We start from the raw sequence: 17,011 nt of genomic DNA on the forward strand, positions 1-17,011 counted from the left end.
ATGAAATACAAGCTAAAGCTGCTTTTGAGCCTTTAAAATGTAAAAAATAAATTGGCATAAAACTCTGAACTAAATGTGTACAGTGACGCCATTAGAAAAGCGTTATAAATTCATTATATTTCTAGGCTGAAGAGTTGGGACATGTTCTGAGTTATTACAACAGACAGAAGCCGGCAGTTTCCGGGCAGCCAACCGGTGACGTAATCACGTTGACACCGCCGTAAGCCCTCGCGTCCTTCTCCAATGGCAACAAGTGGAACTTGTGCCGTTTATCGAGGATGGACTCACTTACTGAGAGTGAAATGTCACAGATAGCGACGCTCCAGGTGGGTAGATATTTTATAAACTCGTGGAATTATTTATCCACGATAAGAGGTAAATAACTGCGCGAAAAATAGGCTATAAACCCCGCTGGCTAACTTTTAAATTAACACCAAAATGGACCAAAACACGAGGTTAGCATATCGACTGAGAGCTAAAACAGAGCAGCCCCCTGCGGCGAAGCTACTCTTCAACTTTACACTACTAGCCCTCAACTATGTAATCTGCTATTATTCTAAGTACACAAATGCAAAACCTAATTTTTAACTGAATCCTGCTGCAATTTAAAGTACAGGAAATGGGGCGTGATTACATAACTGTAAAAACTGCACATAAACAATGCATGCACGACATGATACAAGTGCTTATTTCAGCAAAAAATATAACTGTTTTTACAATAGAGCGCCAGAGCATCATGAATAATTCTTTAATAACACTTTCAAAGGGGCCACACTGCATATGGGTTCTTTAATCTTCTATATATTATGTAAATGTTAAAGATGAAACATTTGAATTCACTGTAAAATTAATTGAATGCATCCCTTTACTTGCCATCTAGTTATTGCTCCAGTATTGCACTGCAGCTGCATGAAACACAAATGATGTGTAATCTAATCCTGTGTTTTTGTGATTTTTTTTTTCTTTTTAAATAGAGAGATGAGGGTTTGCAGAGGCTCAGCGCTCACTTCTCCTGGCCTGAATTCTGCGATGAACGCTGCTGCTTCCATCAGGAGTTTGTGTATGATGTCACCATGTTCGCTGCAGCTTGCGGCTTTCCTTGGTGTGACGTTATCCAGGCAGCTCTGATGGCCAAAGACATCTTTCCAAAGCTGGAAGGTCAGAAATAACTGCACTGTAAGAAGCAGAGGCTTTACAGGCGACTCAGTGAACTGCCCTCAGGTCATGGCAGTGAGAGTTAGCACCATGTTCAGTAATGTGCAGATCCTAATTTTCTGCAGCCTCCTCTGTCTTTGATTGTTCTTCATCCTTTAGGTCTCGACATACCCGACCTGCTGTCCTTACTTGGGGTTGCACTGTCTGAGCGTTTGCCAAACGTAACCTGTGTCCAATGGCACAAGTTCACCAACTTCCTCACAAACACCTGCATCACCAGGCAGAGGCTCTTCCAGGCAGTGGTGGGTGGAGCTGTAAGCGTGTCCATACGTCAGCTACACTTGGAGGTGCAACTGCCACCCACACCATGCCCTCTAGCACAGGTAATGACTCGACTGTTACGACCGAGAAGCAACCCAAGAGCTACAAACACCTTTAAGATTTCAGAAAATCACACCAGTACTATGCAAATAACAGAAAAGCATTAATTCAAGCAACAGAGGTGACTAAAATTATCCGTCTTTGCACAGGCAGTGCTCACACTTAATGGTTATGAAAGTTGGCTCATGGGGGCACAACTCCACTCAGTAGCAGACAAAACATCTACTTTAAAATTTGCAGTTATTCAAAGAAATTGCGCTAAGAAAAACATAAAAGCAATGTGCAAAACATATGCGTTGTTTTACCAACATCTCCACAACCTAAAACCACAAGACTTGCCTATTTTAATAATAAAAAAAGAAACAAATAAAGGTGTACTTTGCACTTTTATTGTTAAGGACTTGGAAAAAAAATCAAGCTTTGTAAAAATATAAACCAGAAAAATCATGCTAAAATCATAACATGACTCCAATATTCTGAAACAAATCAAAATCAAAAGTTTAGCAACATTCCTAGTCTTGGCTGCTCTCTGTGTTCAGAGTCATTAGCATATAGCATGTTTGCTGGCATATTGTGTATTGAAATATAATACGAAAACAGTATTATACAAAATGAAATGATAAAATGCAGTATTATAAATTACAATACACTTCAATATGATGCGGTACAGTACAATAAGACGTGATACAGTAAAGTAAGATACAGAATTACACAACACGCTGTGATATAATATGGTACATTATTATACAATAGATCTGGTATTATAGCAGTAGTTCTCAACTGGTGGGTCGGGACCCAAAAGGGGGTTGTGAACATGTGCCAGGAAAAAAATGTCGCAAAAACTCGACATACAGGAGCCCTAAGTGGACATACAATAATTCACACATGCATTCTCTTTAAAAGCGGTAAATTTTAGTATTTGTCTCAAGATTTATTCATATTTACAGTGTTGTGAAAAAGTATTTGCCCCCTTTCTTATTCCTGATTTTTTTGCACTTAAATGTTTCGGATCACCAAACCAATTTTAATATTTCACAAAGACAACCTAAGTAAATACAAATTGCAGTTTCTAAATAATGATTTTATTTATTAAGGGAAAAAGAAATCCAAAACTATCTGGCCCTATGTGAAAAAGTAATTGCCTTCCTTGTTAAATCATGAGTTAACTGTGATCAACCACAGTTCTTGGAAAGCTGAGTTCAATTTCACTGGCCACACCCAGGCCTGATTACCGCCAGATTTGCTGAATCAAGAAATCACTTAGAAGCTGTCTGATGAAGTGAAGTAGGCGACAAGATCTCAAAAAGAAACACATCATGCCACGATCCAAAGAAATTCAACGACAAATGAGAAACAAAATGATTGAAATCTATCAGTCTGGAAAAGGTCACAAAGCCATTTCCAAGGCTTTGGGACTCCAGTGAACCACGGTCAGAGCCATTATCCACAAATGGAGAAAACTGAGAACAGTTGAACCTTCCCAGGAGTGGCTGGCCAATCAAAATTACTCCAAGAGCGCAGTGACGACTCGTCCAGGAGGTCACAAAAGAACCCAGAATGACATCCAAAGATCTGCAGGCCTCACTGGCCTCAGCTATGGTCAGAGTTCATGACTCAACCATAAGAAAGACACTGGGCAAAAAATGAGAGAGTTCCAAGGCAAAAACCACTGCTGACATGAAGAACACAAAGGCTCATCTCACATTTGCCAAGAAACATCTTGATGATCCCCAAGACTTTTGGAGAGATATTCTGTGGACTGACGAGACAAAAGTTGAACTTTTTGGAAGGTGTAAAAACATCTGGTGTAAAAATAACAGCATTTGATAGAAAGAACATCAAGCCAACAGTCAAAAATTTGGTTGGTGATTTCTCTTAAGGAATTTGTGGTCCTGGGTCACTTCTTCACAATATAAAAAATGCACTCTCTGCTGATTTGATTGCATTTGTGTGCTCCAGGGAACAGCTGTAACCCCAGAGTTACAACAGAAAATTGAGGAGCTAAAGTTGCTCCGAGATGGATCGAGAGTCTCTCTAGGGGACATTGTCGTTCCTGAGGGTGAGGAACTAAGCGAACAGGTAAGCCTTGTTAAGAATGACAAAGCCAAAACCAGTTGAACATTTAAGAAAAACTCAGACCTGACCAGCACTGTGTCTGCTTTTTCACCAGGGGCTTTTATCGTTGGTCCGTACAGCCGTGAGCGCCACACAAGATCAGATGCTGCAGAGTCTGACCCAGGAGGCTCTGCTTCTCAGTGACATCCAGCACATCAAACTGCAGCAGGCATCAGCGGCCACAGGGAGGCTCCACAGTCCTGTTCTTTCCAACACAGGTCAATCTAGCTCACGTCAAGAAGCACCAACAAAGTCAGTGCAACACCGAGCAAACTCAAGGAAATAAGAGAGGCTTGAAATGCAGTCTGGGGACAGAAACTGAGTTAATGAAAGCAGCTTAACAATCTCTAAGTAGATCAGTAGATTGATCTGGTGTTGAAAAGAATAACTTTTGTAGACTTCCTGCTTTATTAGAGTTAGAATTTCACCATCGTTTAGGTTCATTCTCCCTCCTTTCATTTAGTACTTTTCATCTTTGTCTCCCTTGTCATGCCAACCTTTAAGTACTTCATCAAGTGTCTCAAGAGATTGTAGTAAAAAAGACACCTGTGTCTGGAAAGTCCAATCACTGGTTCGTCAGTATTCCTGGCTACCATTACACCATAAATACAAAAGAACACTCCAAGCAACTCATAGAAAGTGGTATTGAAAAGTGTAAGAAAGGGGATGGATACAAAAAAAATCTGAGGCACTGAACATCGCCCAGAGTTCAGTTAAATCCATCATCAAGAAAGGAATATGGAAGGAATATGTCACATGTTTAAATCTATGACTCTACTAAATACTGACATGAAGGGATGAATATTTATATAGTCAGTTATCATTACTTTATAGTAATCTGTTTTCACTTTGACATTAAAGAGGTTTTTTTGTTATTTTTTCTGTTTTTTGGTAAAAAAAAAAAAAAAAAAGTAAATGGAAAGGAATATCTTAAATCTAAGCAAGATGCTGTTTAGCTTTGCCATAAAGTCAAATGTTAGAAGCAGGTAGCCTTGGTGTGTAAAAATACAAAGCAAGTCAAGCTTCTACAGGACTCCTTCAATTCAAGTTTTTCTCCCTGTTTGACAAAACAGAAGACAAAAGGAGAAAATGTTAATCAACATAAAAACCCATTTCAGAACATCAAAACATCCTCAGGACGTACCTGTGAGCGTTAAAGTTGTGCTACAAGTTAACTCACGTATGATGTAGAAGACTGCAGCCACCACTATGAACACAATGATCAGGACTCCAATTTTCCCAAAGAAGATGGCGGAGAAATCTGTGGAGGAAAATATTTCAATATAACCATTTATTTTGAGTATTTTTGGGAAATAAAAATAAAGGGAAAAATCTGTTTCCTTACTAGGTGGTGTCTTCAGCTCAACTTTGATCACAACACCAAATTGTCCCAGCTCTGGCAAACAGTTGGACACGTTCAGATAGAAACTGTGATCCACCAGAAGCTCGTCCTCCAGCACCTCGTCCTCCCTGCGACTTAAGAGCTCCTCCTCGTCCCCAATCTTCGCCACCCTGATGATTGTGTGGCGATCTTTGCATCTAGGCTGGCTGACGCTGACAAACGTCAGGTGCGCTATGTTCTCACTCGGGACAGTGATGATCCAGGACACTGTTGACAAAGGCTTCATGCCCATAGGCCAGTTAGGGGTGGCCAACAGGGCCCGTGGTGAGATATGTAGACTTAAGCTGTATATGATGTTCTCTAAAAAGGGGTGAAAATTATGATGAGAGTCAGTACTGTTGCTTTTGTGGTATGGAAAACAGAGGTGTATATATTCTCTATTTAATTGTGTTTGTGGTATACATACCATACAGCCAAATGGAAAACTTAAGAAGAATGCTTATATTAGCTCTAACTCAGCAGGAAAGTGGTTTACACTATATCACACAGACTTTTTTGCAACTGTCAAATCCAAAACCAAAAGCTTTTAAACCAACTTAAATGAACAACCCCAATTAAAACAAAGTTCAAGCGCTGTGTAAAATGTTAATAAAACAGAATGCAGTGATCTGCAAATCTCATAAACCCATATTTTTTCAAATTAGAACATAATCTATCAGATGTTGAAACTTGCAAAGACGTTGAAGATCCCACCATCTACAGCACATCTGGAGAAATCCTTGCACAAAGCTGAAGGTCAGTATTTGATGCTTGTGATAATCGGGCCCTCAGGTGGCACCGCTGCCTTCCGTTAAAATGCACTGAGGCAAAATGGAAAAACTGTTCTGTGGTCAACTCAGTTGGCTGTGCCATCCACAAATGCAATTTAAAGCCAAATCATGCAAAGAATAGGTCATATGTGTATATAATCCAGAAATAGCGCTGTCTGCTCTGGGCTAAAGCTCATTTAAAATGGACTGAGATAAATTGGAAAACTGTTCTGTGGTCAACTCAGTTGGCGGTGCTATCTACAAATACAAGTTAAAGCTGTATCACGCCAAGGAAGCCATATGTAAACATGATTCAGAAATTAAGCTGTGTTTTATAGGCCAAATCTCATTTTAAATGCACTGAGGAAAAATGGAAAACTGTTCTGCGGTCAGATAATTCAAAACTGATGAATCAAACCTTTCATAAATCGACAACATTTGATGCATCATAGAACAAAATATTTGGCAAAGGCAACCCAGGACTGTTGAGCTGCTAGAACCCTACATAAAGCAAGAATGGGACAACATTATTGTCCCCAAACTCCAGCAGCTGGTCTCCTCACTTTCGAGATGTTTACAGACTGTTGTTATAAATGAAATACAGGTTTATGAGATTTGCTAATCAGTGCATTGTCTAGTACTACCAGTATATTGCTATCTTGGGCTGTTTGTTGCACAAGATAGTTAATATAAAGAGAAAGATGTTCACACTTTAACCATATTCTGATAAATCCATTATTAATTTATAAAACTAATTTGCTGATTGAAAGTTTGGTCAACTTGCACATGCAGCTTGGGATTTATGAATGTTTTACCTGGGATTTCCTCGCTGTAGCTGACATGGAGAAAAGGCCCACTAATGTTGCTTAAGTCAGGGGCTGAGGCTGTGATGTAGACTCTGGAGTGCACCTGAATTTGAGTGATTGTTCCGTTGTAGCAGAAATCACCAACAGGAACACCGTCATCCTCTGTCACATGCAGAGAGACGGCCTGATCACACTCCTGACCAGGCAGCGACTGGCGGAAGCTCCCTGTGGGTGATTGGAGATCAATGGTGCTGCTCTGAGGGATGTCGATGAACCAGGTGAAGCTGTGGAGAGTCATCGGCAAACAGGTGTCCAGTTTTTGAACAGTGAGGAAAGTTGAGGGGCGTGATGCATTTTGGCAACCTGTTTTTACAAAGGCAGGGTGAGAAAATTCAGTTCTTCATTAAAGAACACCAGACATAAGAAACATGAATATATTCAGTTAGTTTTTATTTACAACCCCAATTCCAAAGTTGGGACACTATGTAAAATGTAGATTAAAAACAGAATGCAATGCTTCACACATATACAACCATTTTTTTTTTTACCATAGAACATAACAAGGAAATTTGTCCCATTCTTGCCTTATGTAGGATTCTAGCTGCTCAACAGGCTGGGGTCGTCTTTGCCAGATACTTTGTTCTGTGATGCAACAAATGTTTTCGATTTATGAAAGGTCTGACTCATCAATTTGGAATTATACGATCACAGAACAGTTTTCCATTTTGCCTCAGTCCATTTAAAAGGAAGTTGGGCCCAGAGAAGACAGCGCCATTTCTGGATCATGTTCACATGTGGCTACTTCTTTGCATTATACAGCTTTAACTTGTATTTATGGACTGCACCACCAACTAAGTTGACCACAGAACAGTTTTCCATTTTTGCCTCAGTCCATTTTAAATGAGCTTTAGCCCAGAGGAGACAGTGGCGTTTCTGGATCATGTTCACATTTGACTTCTTCTTTTGATGATACAGCTTTAACTTGTATTTTTCTTTTATTAATTGATTGTATTTTCGAGTCTTAACAGCAGGGTCAGTCAGTCATGTCACTGCCTATACTGCAGCCAGCCTCAAGGGGGCGTTTGAGATATTTTGGCTTCAATTAGAGCGATGACACACAAAACTGCAGATTTAATGAGGATTGGACAGAACGGTTTGTGTTTATCATACATCATATTAACTTATCATGGCTGACAGGCAGATTTATGTAAAAACAGATGAAATGTTAAGTCATTCTGATAATACTGTTTAAATGTTTATTTTTTCTGGGGTTCATTCGATATCTAAAGACAAAATACCTGATAAATCACGTCTTTTTTCCAGCCGCCAGCTGATCACTGCTGTAGAAGGTGGGATATTCAAAGTCTTCAATTTTACACTGTGGCACATTTTTCTGAAGTCGTTCCACAATGTTGGACGCAGTTTTTCACAGATTGCTGCACCTTTGCCCCTCTAAAATGCTCCTTTTATACCCAGTCATACTTATCTGTTCCCAATAATCCAGGTAAATGCAAAACGCTCCTCTTGCTGTTTTTCATTCATCCCACTTACTTTTCCAGCCTTTTGTTGCCCTGTCCCTACTTTTTTGAGATGTGCTGCTACTGTGAAATTCAAAATAAGCTAATATATTATTTACATTTTACACAGCGCCCCAGCTTTTTTGGAATTGGGATCAGAAACATGCATAACCTCCTGAGACCCGAGCTTTTGTTTTGAATTCAGTTTTAGTTTCTCCCACTTACTTTGGATAATTAGGACCAGACAAGTTTGAAAAGCTCAGTCTTGTATTTTAACAGGAAATAATTTTGACAAAAATGAATTTCCAATATCAACACACATTCCCTGAAATTCCAAAGATCAAATTTCTGTGCAGAATTCTTAATCATATTTTTAAAATTTACCCAATTTTTTTTTCAAGTATTCTTCAAATGCTTCAACTAAACATTATTATAAAGCCTGAATTTTAATTAAAATTTCATTTAATTTCCTGAAGATTTTCCCAAAAAAACTGAAGCAAATTCCCCAAAACATATATATTCCCAAGGTTCCATGAAAAACAATGGAAAATTCCCCCAAACATGCCAACAAATTCTTCTGTAAATTCCATAACATTCTAGCAATATCAAAGGATACCCTGCCTCCCAATTCCCAGTCAAATTCCCCAAATTAGAAAATAAAATTTTCTGTGAGCATACCTTAAAATTTAGGAGCAAATAGCCCCCCCCCCCAAAAAAAAAATCAAATTCAATCAAATCAAATACAAAACAAATTTCCCAAATTAACATAAAACATGAAAAAACATCCATGAAAATACTCAAAAAATTCACTGCAAAATTTACATTGAAACTATTAAAAATATACAAAATAGTATACAAAAAATTTCATGAAAATTTTCAAGAAATAAACCCAAAATTACTCATGGAAATCCCTGAAATTTTCATTAGAATTCCTCCAGTATTTCAAATGAATTACTAATATTTCAATGGACAGTCCAGACAATTTTCTCCAAAATTCTAATAGTAGAATGTATTACTGTGGTGTGGTGTGGGAAAGCCAGAATCTAATATCAACATATGTGCACGCAGTATCTTAGGAGGATAAATTAAAAAATAAAAAAACAACTCACCAATTACTTGACTTGTGCGCACATCGCCAACTTGGCAGTCAAGAAAGGTCAGGTTAGTCTTGGTCCCTGGAGCGAAGGTAATTTTCTCAACCTTTGAGTCAAAGTTCATCTCACAGTCAGTGCCAGATTGAACTTTCTCTATCTGAAGGGTCACGTCTTTGTGCTCAGTTAGATCCACCATGCATGAAACTGAGAGGAAAATACAACAAAAGAGACAGCAGTATTTTAAAAACTGTGTTTCATGACAGTTAGGGTTAGGGCAGATCTTGTCTTGGTCTTTTCTTTGGGCCTTCAGATTACTAAAACCATCCATGTATCTCATACACAGCGATGGTTTAGCTTTGTTGATACACTGCTGAACACTTTTCCACCAGTTACCTGAATGTTAGTTAACACCATACCTGGGTGCCCACTCCTCATCACTGAGACTCTGTAGCTGAAGACGAGGCCCCACACTCTCGTGTCGGTTTCACAATTCTCCAGCGCCATGCTGAAGTTTCCCTGCTGATGCTCCGGCTGACGATCCATCAGAGTTCGTCTGATCACCTCGCCTTCCTTTTTTTGATATTCAACAGTCACGTCGCCCTCAAGGCACTCAGGAGACGTTTGGTTGTTAAAAAGGATCGTGTAGTTGTGCCTTCTGGGTACCATGAAATCCCACCGCATCTGCTGTTTGTCCGGGTAACTTAAAGGATAGTTTGGCGTAAAGAAGTCTGTGTCTGATGCACCTCGTGGTAGGTTCACTTTCACTATCGCCAACACTGTAGACAGAAGAGATGGAATATTGTGGTTTGAAACATACAGTCATGGATGAAAGTATTGGCACCCCTGGAATATTTCCAGAAAATACACCATTTCTCCCAGAAATTGTTGCAATTACAGATGATTTAGGTATACACGTTTATCTAATTTATGTGCACTGGGACAACACAAAAAAACAGAAGGAAAAAAAAATTAAATTGACATAATTTTACACAAAACTCAAAATATAGGCTGGAAAAAATTCTTGGCACCCTTTTAAAACTGTGTTAAATGCTCTTTTAAACTCACCTGTCGCAGTAACAGGTGCTGGCAATCTAGAAATCACATCTGAAGCTAGTTAGAATGGATAAAAGTTGACTCAACCTTTGTGTGTGTGCTTTGTGTCACACAAAGCATGGAGAAGAGAAAGAAGAGCCCAGAACTGTCCGAGGACTTAAGATGCAAAATAGTGGAAAAATTTTAACAATCTAAAGATTACAAGACCATCTCCAGAGATCCTGAAATTCCTTTGTCCGGTGTGAGTAATATAATCAAGAAGTTTATAACCCATAGAACTGTGGCTAATCTCCCTGGACGTGGACGGAAGAGAAAAACTGACAAAAGAATGCAACGCAGGATAGTTGGAATGGTGGATAAACATCGTCAGTCAACTTCCACACAAGTTCAGGCTGTCCTGCAGACTCAGGGTGCAAAAGTGTCAGCTCAGACCATACGTGGTCATCTGAATGAGATAAAGCGCTATGGCAGGAGACCGAGGAGAACCCCACTGCTGACAAAGAGACATAAAAAAGCCAGACTGGAGTTTGCAAAAATGTACCTGAGTAAGCCTCAATCCTTCTGGGAGAACATTTTGTGGACAGATGAGACTAAAGGCCGGCTCAGACTACACGATTCTTTAGGTGGTTCACGATGGCACCATGTCAGACTATGCGACCAAAATCTTGTCCCGTCTTGGCCGACAGCCTGGCCACACTACAAGAGTGGTGGGGACCGCTCAGCATATGCTGATGTCACCACTGTCTCCACGACTGAGTGCAAGTTCACAGGTTTGTCGGTGGGTGGGCCAAAGAGTGTCAATCACTCTACAACAGAAGGGCTCTATGTGATTGTGGTAGTCTTTTGGCTCAAAAAAAAAAAAGGGAAAATAAGAAACAATTATGGATTGGATTATGGGTAATAAGTATGGATGTATCAAAAGGAGGACAATATGGACTGGCTCTCTTTCAGATAGAACTTAAGGTATGCATGTGATAACGTAAATAACATAAAGTAAAATACATTAGTTTTAGGGAATAAAAGGGGATAAAAGTGGTAAATCTTGTAAATGATGAAGCAAAGATAATGAGCAAATGTTCTCCTGTTGTTAGACGTCAGGATTCATGTCGTTGACGTCAGGTCAGGGTGTCAAACTAGACGATGATGTACGAAAAATTCTGACATGCTAGTCTTGTTGAATCATGGTCATGAGGAATCGTAAGGAGTCTTGGACGTGTCGTTAATTATGTCACACGACAAGACAGTTTGTCATTCCCGACTCTCAAAATCCGGCCAGAGTTTTGACGACGAGCTGTGACGTCGCAGTTGGGCTTCAATCTGGCTGAGTTCATGTAGTCTGAGCTGGCCTTTAGGTAGAGCTTTTTGGAAAAGCACGTCATTCTACTGTTTACAGAAAATGTAATGAGGCCTACAAAGAAAAGAACACAGTACCTACAGTCAAACATGGTGGAGGTTCAAGGATGTTTTGGGGTTGTTTTGCTGCCTCTGGCACTGGGTGCCTTGACTGTGTGCAAGGAATCATGAAATCTGGAGACTATTAAAAGATTTTGGGCCACAATGTAGGGGCTAGTGTCAGAAAGCTGGGTCTGTGTCAGAGGTCATGGGTGTTCCAGCAGGACAGTGACCCCAAACATAACTGAAAAAGCACCAAGAAATGGTTGGAGACAAAGTGCTGGAGAGTTCTGAAGTGGCCAGCAATGAGTCCAGATCTAAATCTCATTGAACACCTATGAAGAGATCTCAAAATTGCTGTTGCAAGAAGGCATCCTTCAAATCTGAGAGACCTGGAGCAGTTTGCAAAAGACGAGTGGTCCAAAATTCCAGTTGAGAGGTGTGAAAAGCTTGCTGATGGGTATAGGAAGGGATTGGTTTCAGTTATTTTTTCTCAAGGGTGTGCGACCAAATATTAAGTTGAGGGTGACAACAATTTTGTCCAGCCTATATTTTGAGTTTTGTGTAAAATTATGTAAATTTTGGCTTTTTTTCTTCTGTTTTTTTTGTGTTGTTCTAATGCACATAAAGGAAATAAACGTGTATACCAAAAACATTAGTAATTGCAACAATTTCTGGAGGAAATTGTGTATTTTCTGGAAGAATTCCAGGAGTGCCAATACTTTCGTCCATGACTGTACAAAAAAAACCCTGAGAAAAAAACAGCCCTTTCAAAGATGAAAATAAAGACTCTTTTGGTCGGTGGTTTTGCAGCATTATGTTTTAAAAAGGTCAAAGTGTTTTTGACAAAAGCCAGTAACTTACTCCTGGTCTCAGGCCCTTGTGTTACACTGATGTTGACAGGGTCCGGCTGTGTGTCTCTAGGCACCATTAGATACAGACGTCCTTTTGATCGAACCAGAATGGTGGTCACAGGTCCCCCTTTGCAGAAGAGACCAATGACTGATAGGCCTTTGCGCAAATAAGCTACCAGTGAGTATGTTTGCTGATCAGGACAGGACTCGCCCACTTGAATTTGGCGCATGCCTGGTTTCGGGAATTCAAGCTGGAATGTCTGTTTTGAGGAGGTCTTCAGGTCCCAGGTAAAGGTTCGAGGGAAGTCTGGGAAGAGTGAAGACTGTGCCTTAAGGATGTTAACTGAAAAAGAAGTCTCTGTGCAGTCTGGAATTTGAACATAAAAGAAAAGCAGATTTAGTTTTCTGATGAAGACTTTGTTATTGATTAAACTTTAAAGGTGACTTGCTCAGAATTTCTCTGAAGAAAAATACCAACACTGCTGTTTTTGTGTTTCCTACCGATTTCTCTGTTGATTTCCACATTGAAGAGTTCCTGAGGTTGTGGACAGGTAAATTCCACAGAGATGTTGAGAGGATCTGTCAGGGATATCTCTGTTGAGTGGCATATCCTCGTGGTTTTATTCACACACACATCACATTGTGGCTCATCGCTCATCCTGCTGATGGAGATGATGGTGTCAGAATCAGACGTCACTGATGTTATTCTTCCACCTGGAAAGAAAAATGGAACAGAAAAATTTTAATCAGACTAAAGAGCTAAAACTCTGTCATTAGAGAACTGTAGTTACAACACTGCAGTTTTGGCCTCACAAAAACAGTGCTTTTTGCTCTGAGAGCAAAATTGATGGCTGGTTTTGGTTGTTTGGAGGCCCCAGATCCTCTCTGGACCAAGGCTCATTTAAAATGGACTGAGGTAAAATGGAAAACTGTTCTGTGGTCAACTCAAATGAATCAAAATTAATGAATCAGACCTTTGACCAACTGAAAACTTTTGTCCCATCATAGAACAAAGAAGTCAGTCTGTCAAAGTAGACCCAGGACTGTAGAGAAGTTAGAATCTCACACAAGGCAAGAATGGGACAACATTTCTCTCCCAAAATTCAAACAACAGATCTCCTCACTTCCCAGATGTTTGTGAACCCTCAGAGGTTCCTGGGACCAGTTTCTGTATATTCTGTTTATTATTTTCATGCCATTTTGGCTGTATTGAATGAAAAAAGCTCAAATAAGCAAGAGGATATTCATTTTTAACACATTTTTGAATAGTTGTATCAGTTCGTTAAATTAGCCTCAAATGGCTACGCTATGAAAAAAACAACAGATTTGTTCCTTCAGACAAAAACTACCCTATTTAAACCATTGAAGATGCCATTTTACCCCACATTTATTTGAACTTAAACTAATGTATTCCTTGATGTTAAGATTTAACCCTCTGGTATCCCTACAAATTGCTGCCTCATTTTCCTCCTAGTTTGCAAAAAATGCACAGGGGTTATTACTGTAAATAAAAAAGTTATATTAGTTTATTTTTATTTGTTTAATTTTTCCTTGTTTCATCAACTTGTGCCATAAACAAAAATACCAAATACTCAATAACTGTCATATCTTTTAACCCTTTAATTGCCATGTTTGTAATGTAAACAATTAAAATTTCTTGATGAAAAAAACACAAGTTGATTTTTTCAAGATATTACACTGAAAAGGAATAACTTATTTATGAATGATTGCAGCCTGGCATATGTCATATATTAGTAGCAACATTGGTTAAAATGCATTAAGGTCAGCCCTAACCATAAATGTCAAATACTCATTCATTTTTATTTTTTTAACCCTTTAAATGCCATGTTTCAATGATGATGTCACTGCATTTTTAGATGCAAAATACACAAAAATGACTTTTTTGCAAGTTACTACATGAAAATTAGATAACTTATTTTTTGATTATTGCAGCCTGGCATATGTCATTGATTAGTAGCAACATTGGTTAAAAGGCATTATTAGTTTCTTTGTGAGGTCAGTTATTCTAAGATACTCACGTTTTTCACCCTTGTGCGCAAAAAAAAAAAAAAAAAAAAATGCACACCTTTTAATCATGTTATAAATACCATACATTTCAAAATTATTTTTCTGTTATTGAATTATATTTTTCTAATTTCAGGTCAGCCCTAACCATAAATATCAAATACTCATTCATTTTAATTTTTTTAACCCTTTAAATGCCATGTTTCATTGATGATGTCACTGCATTTTTAGATGCAAAATACACAAAAAATGATTTTTGTTGCAAGTTACTACATGAAAATTAGATAACTTATTTTTTGATCATTGCACAGACACACTCACAGACTCACACACTGATCTGCACTTAAACAAAACCTCAGAGAGTTCGTGAGAAGGGGAGAAAGGGCAGTAAAAACACTGAAATCTGGTGGAAAAAACACGTATTTCCTGCCCTCGCCCATATATGGTAAAAGTGACATCACAGGGTAAAAAAAATGGTCCAGGTGCAAATGTAAAGCCCCAACTCTCAAATGAAACCCAGAAACCAGAAAATGCATGATTCATGCCTTAATGGTGTATAGATCAAAAGAAGTGGTTTGAATGGGTTTCAATGCACATTTTTTGCACACCAGGGATATTTACACTATAAAAAAGATTTTGCTACTTTATTTATGTTGGGCTGATTGTTGTGGCTGGGACAGAATTTTGGAAATTGTTTAAAAATGAACAAAAAATACAATACATGATAATATTAATTGTGAAAGAGAACAAAGTTTTTTAAAAAATATATCAACTAAGTGTGCATATTTGGCACAATGGGTACCAGAGGGTTAATTTTGTACTACTGGCCTTCAGTTTTTAATTTTTATATTAGTTAACCAGATGCTGCAACTTTTCTCACACTTGTTACTGTTTTCTAAAGGGTACCTTGCTGCTAAAATGTTAGTGTGTGCCACTTTTGATGTTGGATAATGGTGTTTGTGTGTGTGTGCAGGTATGGGTGGAATGTGTGTGAGGTCGTGTGTGTGTGACTTTGTGTGTCTCTTTCATTTCCAGCTTCAAGTTAAAATTTCCAAAATATTATCATCATTTGATATATATTTCAGGCTGAAGTAGTTCTACAAAATTGACTCGTTTAAAGTGGAAAAAAGTATTAATGTATCATATTTTTACAGCAGTTTTTGGGAGGTGGCTGATTTCTCCCTCAAGGAACAAATGTGTGAGTTTTTCCTGCATGAAAATCAATGTCGCTGCCAATCATTATCCCATCTCAGGACCTTATAATAATAATAATAAGCAAAATACTAATTGAAATGTATTTTTTGGAAATTATTTTAGTTTTTAGGTATTTTTCAATGAAAAAATTGAAGGGTTATAGAACCACACTGACCTTTAAAATGCCTGTAAAAATTTCCAAAATATTATTATTGTTTGATATGTATATTTCCAGCTAAAATAGTTTAGCAAGACTGACTCATTTAAAGTGGAAAAAGTATTAATAAATCCAGTTTTTACAGCAGTTTTGGGGAGGTGGCTGATTTCTGCCCAAAGGAACAAATTAAGTTGGATTTTAAAGGATCCTCTGAGGGTTAAAAGAAGAGGGGATGCTACACAATGGTAAACATGGCCCTGTCCCTACTTTTTGAGTTGTTTTGCTGCCATCAAATTCAAAACAAGCAAAATTTTTTTTGATGATTTGTTTATTTTCTATGTATGCTGATTGGTCAGTCAGTAATTGGTGAGGAATTTATGCATGCAGGAAGCACTATGTTTTAAAAATATTTTCATTTTGCAAATATGAGATGATTTAAAGAAGAAAAATAATTATACCAAACAAGAAATACACCAAGCGTGTTTCTTGCGACACAAATTTTAAAAAAATTAAAGGGAAAATATGTAAGATAAGCTTCTCAGAACAGGAAATGAAGAAAGTTTCCTGTTAAAACAGATCATTTTCTCACCTGATAAAGACATTGACAATCGTGATAAAAGTCCCAAAAGCACGCAGGTTCTGCAGAACTCCATCCCTCCAGAAAAAGCGTTTTGATGTCTGAAAAAAAAAATATCGAAAGACTTTTCAAATTATGTTTCTTGCTGCAGTCACGCTGTTATCAGTTCAGCTGTCCAGTAAGAGTAAAGTAATACATTTCTTGATTTTGCCTGGTGGTCAGACTGGTTTCGTGCCTGAAGTCTGACTGCAAAGTGGAAACTAATCAGTTCTGACAAAACCTCAGTCTGACGTCACATCATACTGATGACATTTCAGAGAGAGTGTGAAAGGACACTTGGCCACAACTAAAGCTGATATGAGGTTTTAGCCTGCTATGAAACTGTCCAAAATGACTATTAATGCCACTTTACCTGCTACAAACTCAGACGAGACCTTCTGCACACAGATTGGCTTTTCTATCTGGGTATTACTGAAAGATCTGAAAAAATAAAACAAATAAGATTCTTGATTGGGAATGAATTTTTAGACCTGCTATCAA

The 17,011-nt window shown here is 38.3% G+C and overlaps 2 protein-coding genes across 2 annotated transcripts; one reads left to right on the top strand and one right to left on the bottom strand.

Moving 5' to 3' along the window:
- Positions 1-238: 238 nt before the first annotated feature.
- c24h8orf74 (chromosome 24 C8orf74 homolog) lies at positions 239-4,219 on the top strand. The gene is made up of 5 exons (XM_041782160.1): positions 239-326; positions 975-1,158; positions 1,315-1,538; positions 3,496-3,615; positions 3,707-4,219. The coding sequence occupies exons 1-5, from the start codon at positions 279-281 to the stop codon at positions 3,935-3,937; spliced, it is 807 nt and encodes a 268-aa protein (XP_041638094.1). The 5' UTR covers positions 239-278; the 3' UTR covers positions 3,938-4,219.
- A 437-nt stretch (positions 4,220-4,656) lies between these two features.
- On the bottom strand, positions 4,657-16,588 carry LOC121506375 (CUB domain-containing protein 1-like). Its single transcript, XM_041782159.1, has 8 exons — positions 16,484-16,588; positions 13,020-13,232; positions 12,529-12,885; positions 9,636-9,995; positions 9,235-9,423; positions 6,618-6,971; positions 4,997-5,353; positions 4,657-4,912 (listed from the first exon to the last, which is right to left on the bottom strand). The coding sequence occupies exons 1-8, from the start codon at positions 16,545-16,547 to the stop codon at positions 4,785-4,787; spliced, it is 2,022 nt and encodes a 673-aa protein (XP_041638093.1). The 5' UTR covers positions 16,548-16,588; the 3' UTR covers positions 4,657-4,784.
- Positions 16,589-17,011: the final 423 nt, after the last annotated feature.

The sequence above is a fragment of the Cheilinus undulatus genome, linkage group 24, assembly GCF_018320785.1.
Source record: "Cheilinus undulatus linkage group 24, ASM1832078v1, whole genome shotgun sequence".
Taxonomy (NCBI): domain Eukaryota; kingdom Metazoa; phylum Chordata; class Actinopteri; order Labriformes; family Labridae; genus Cheilinus; species Cheilinus undulatus.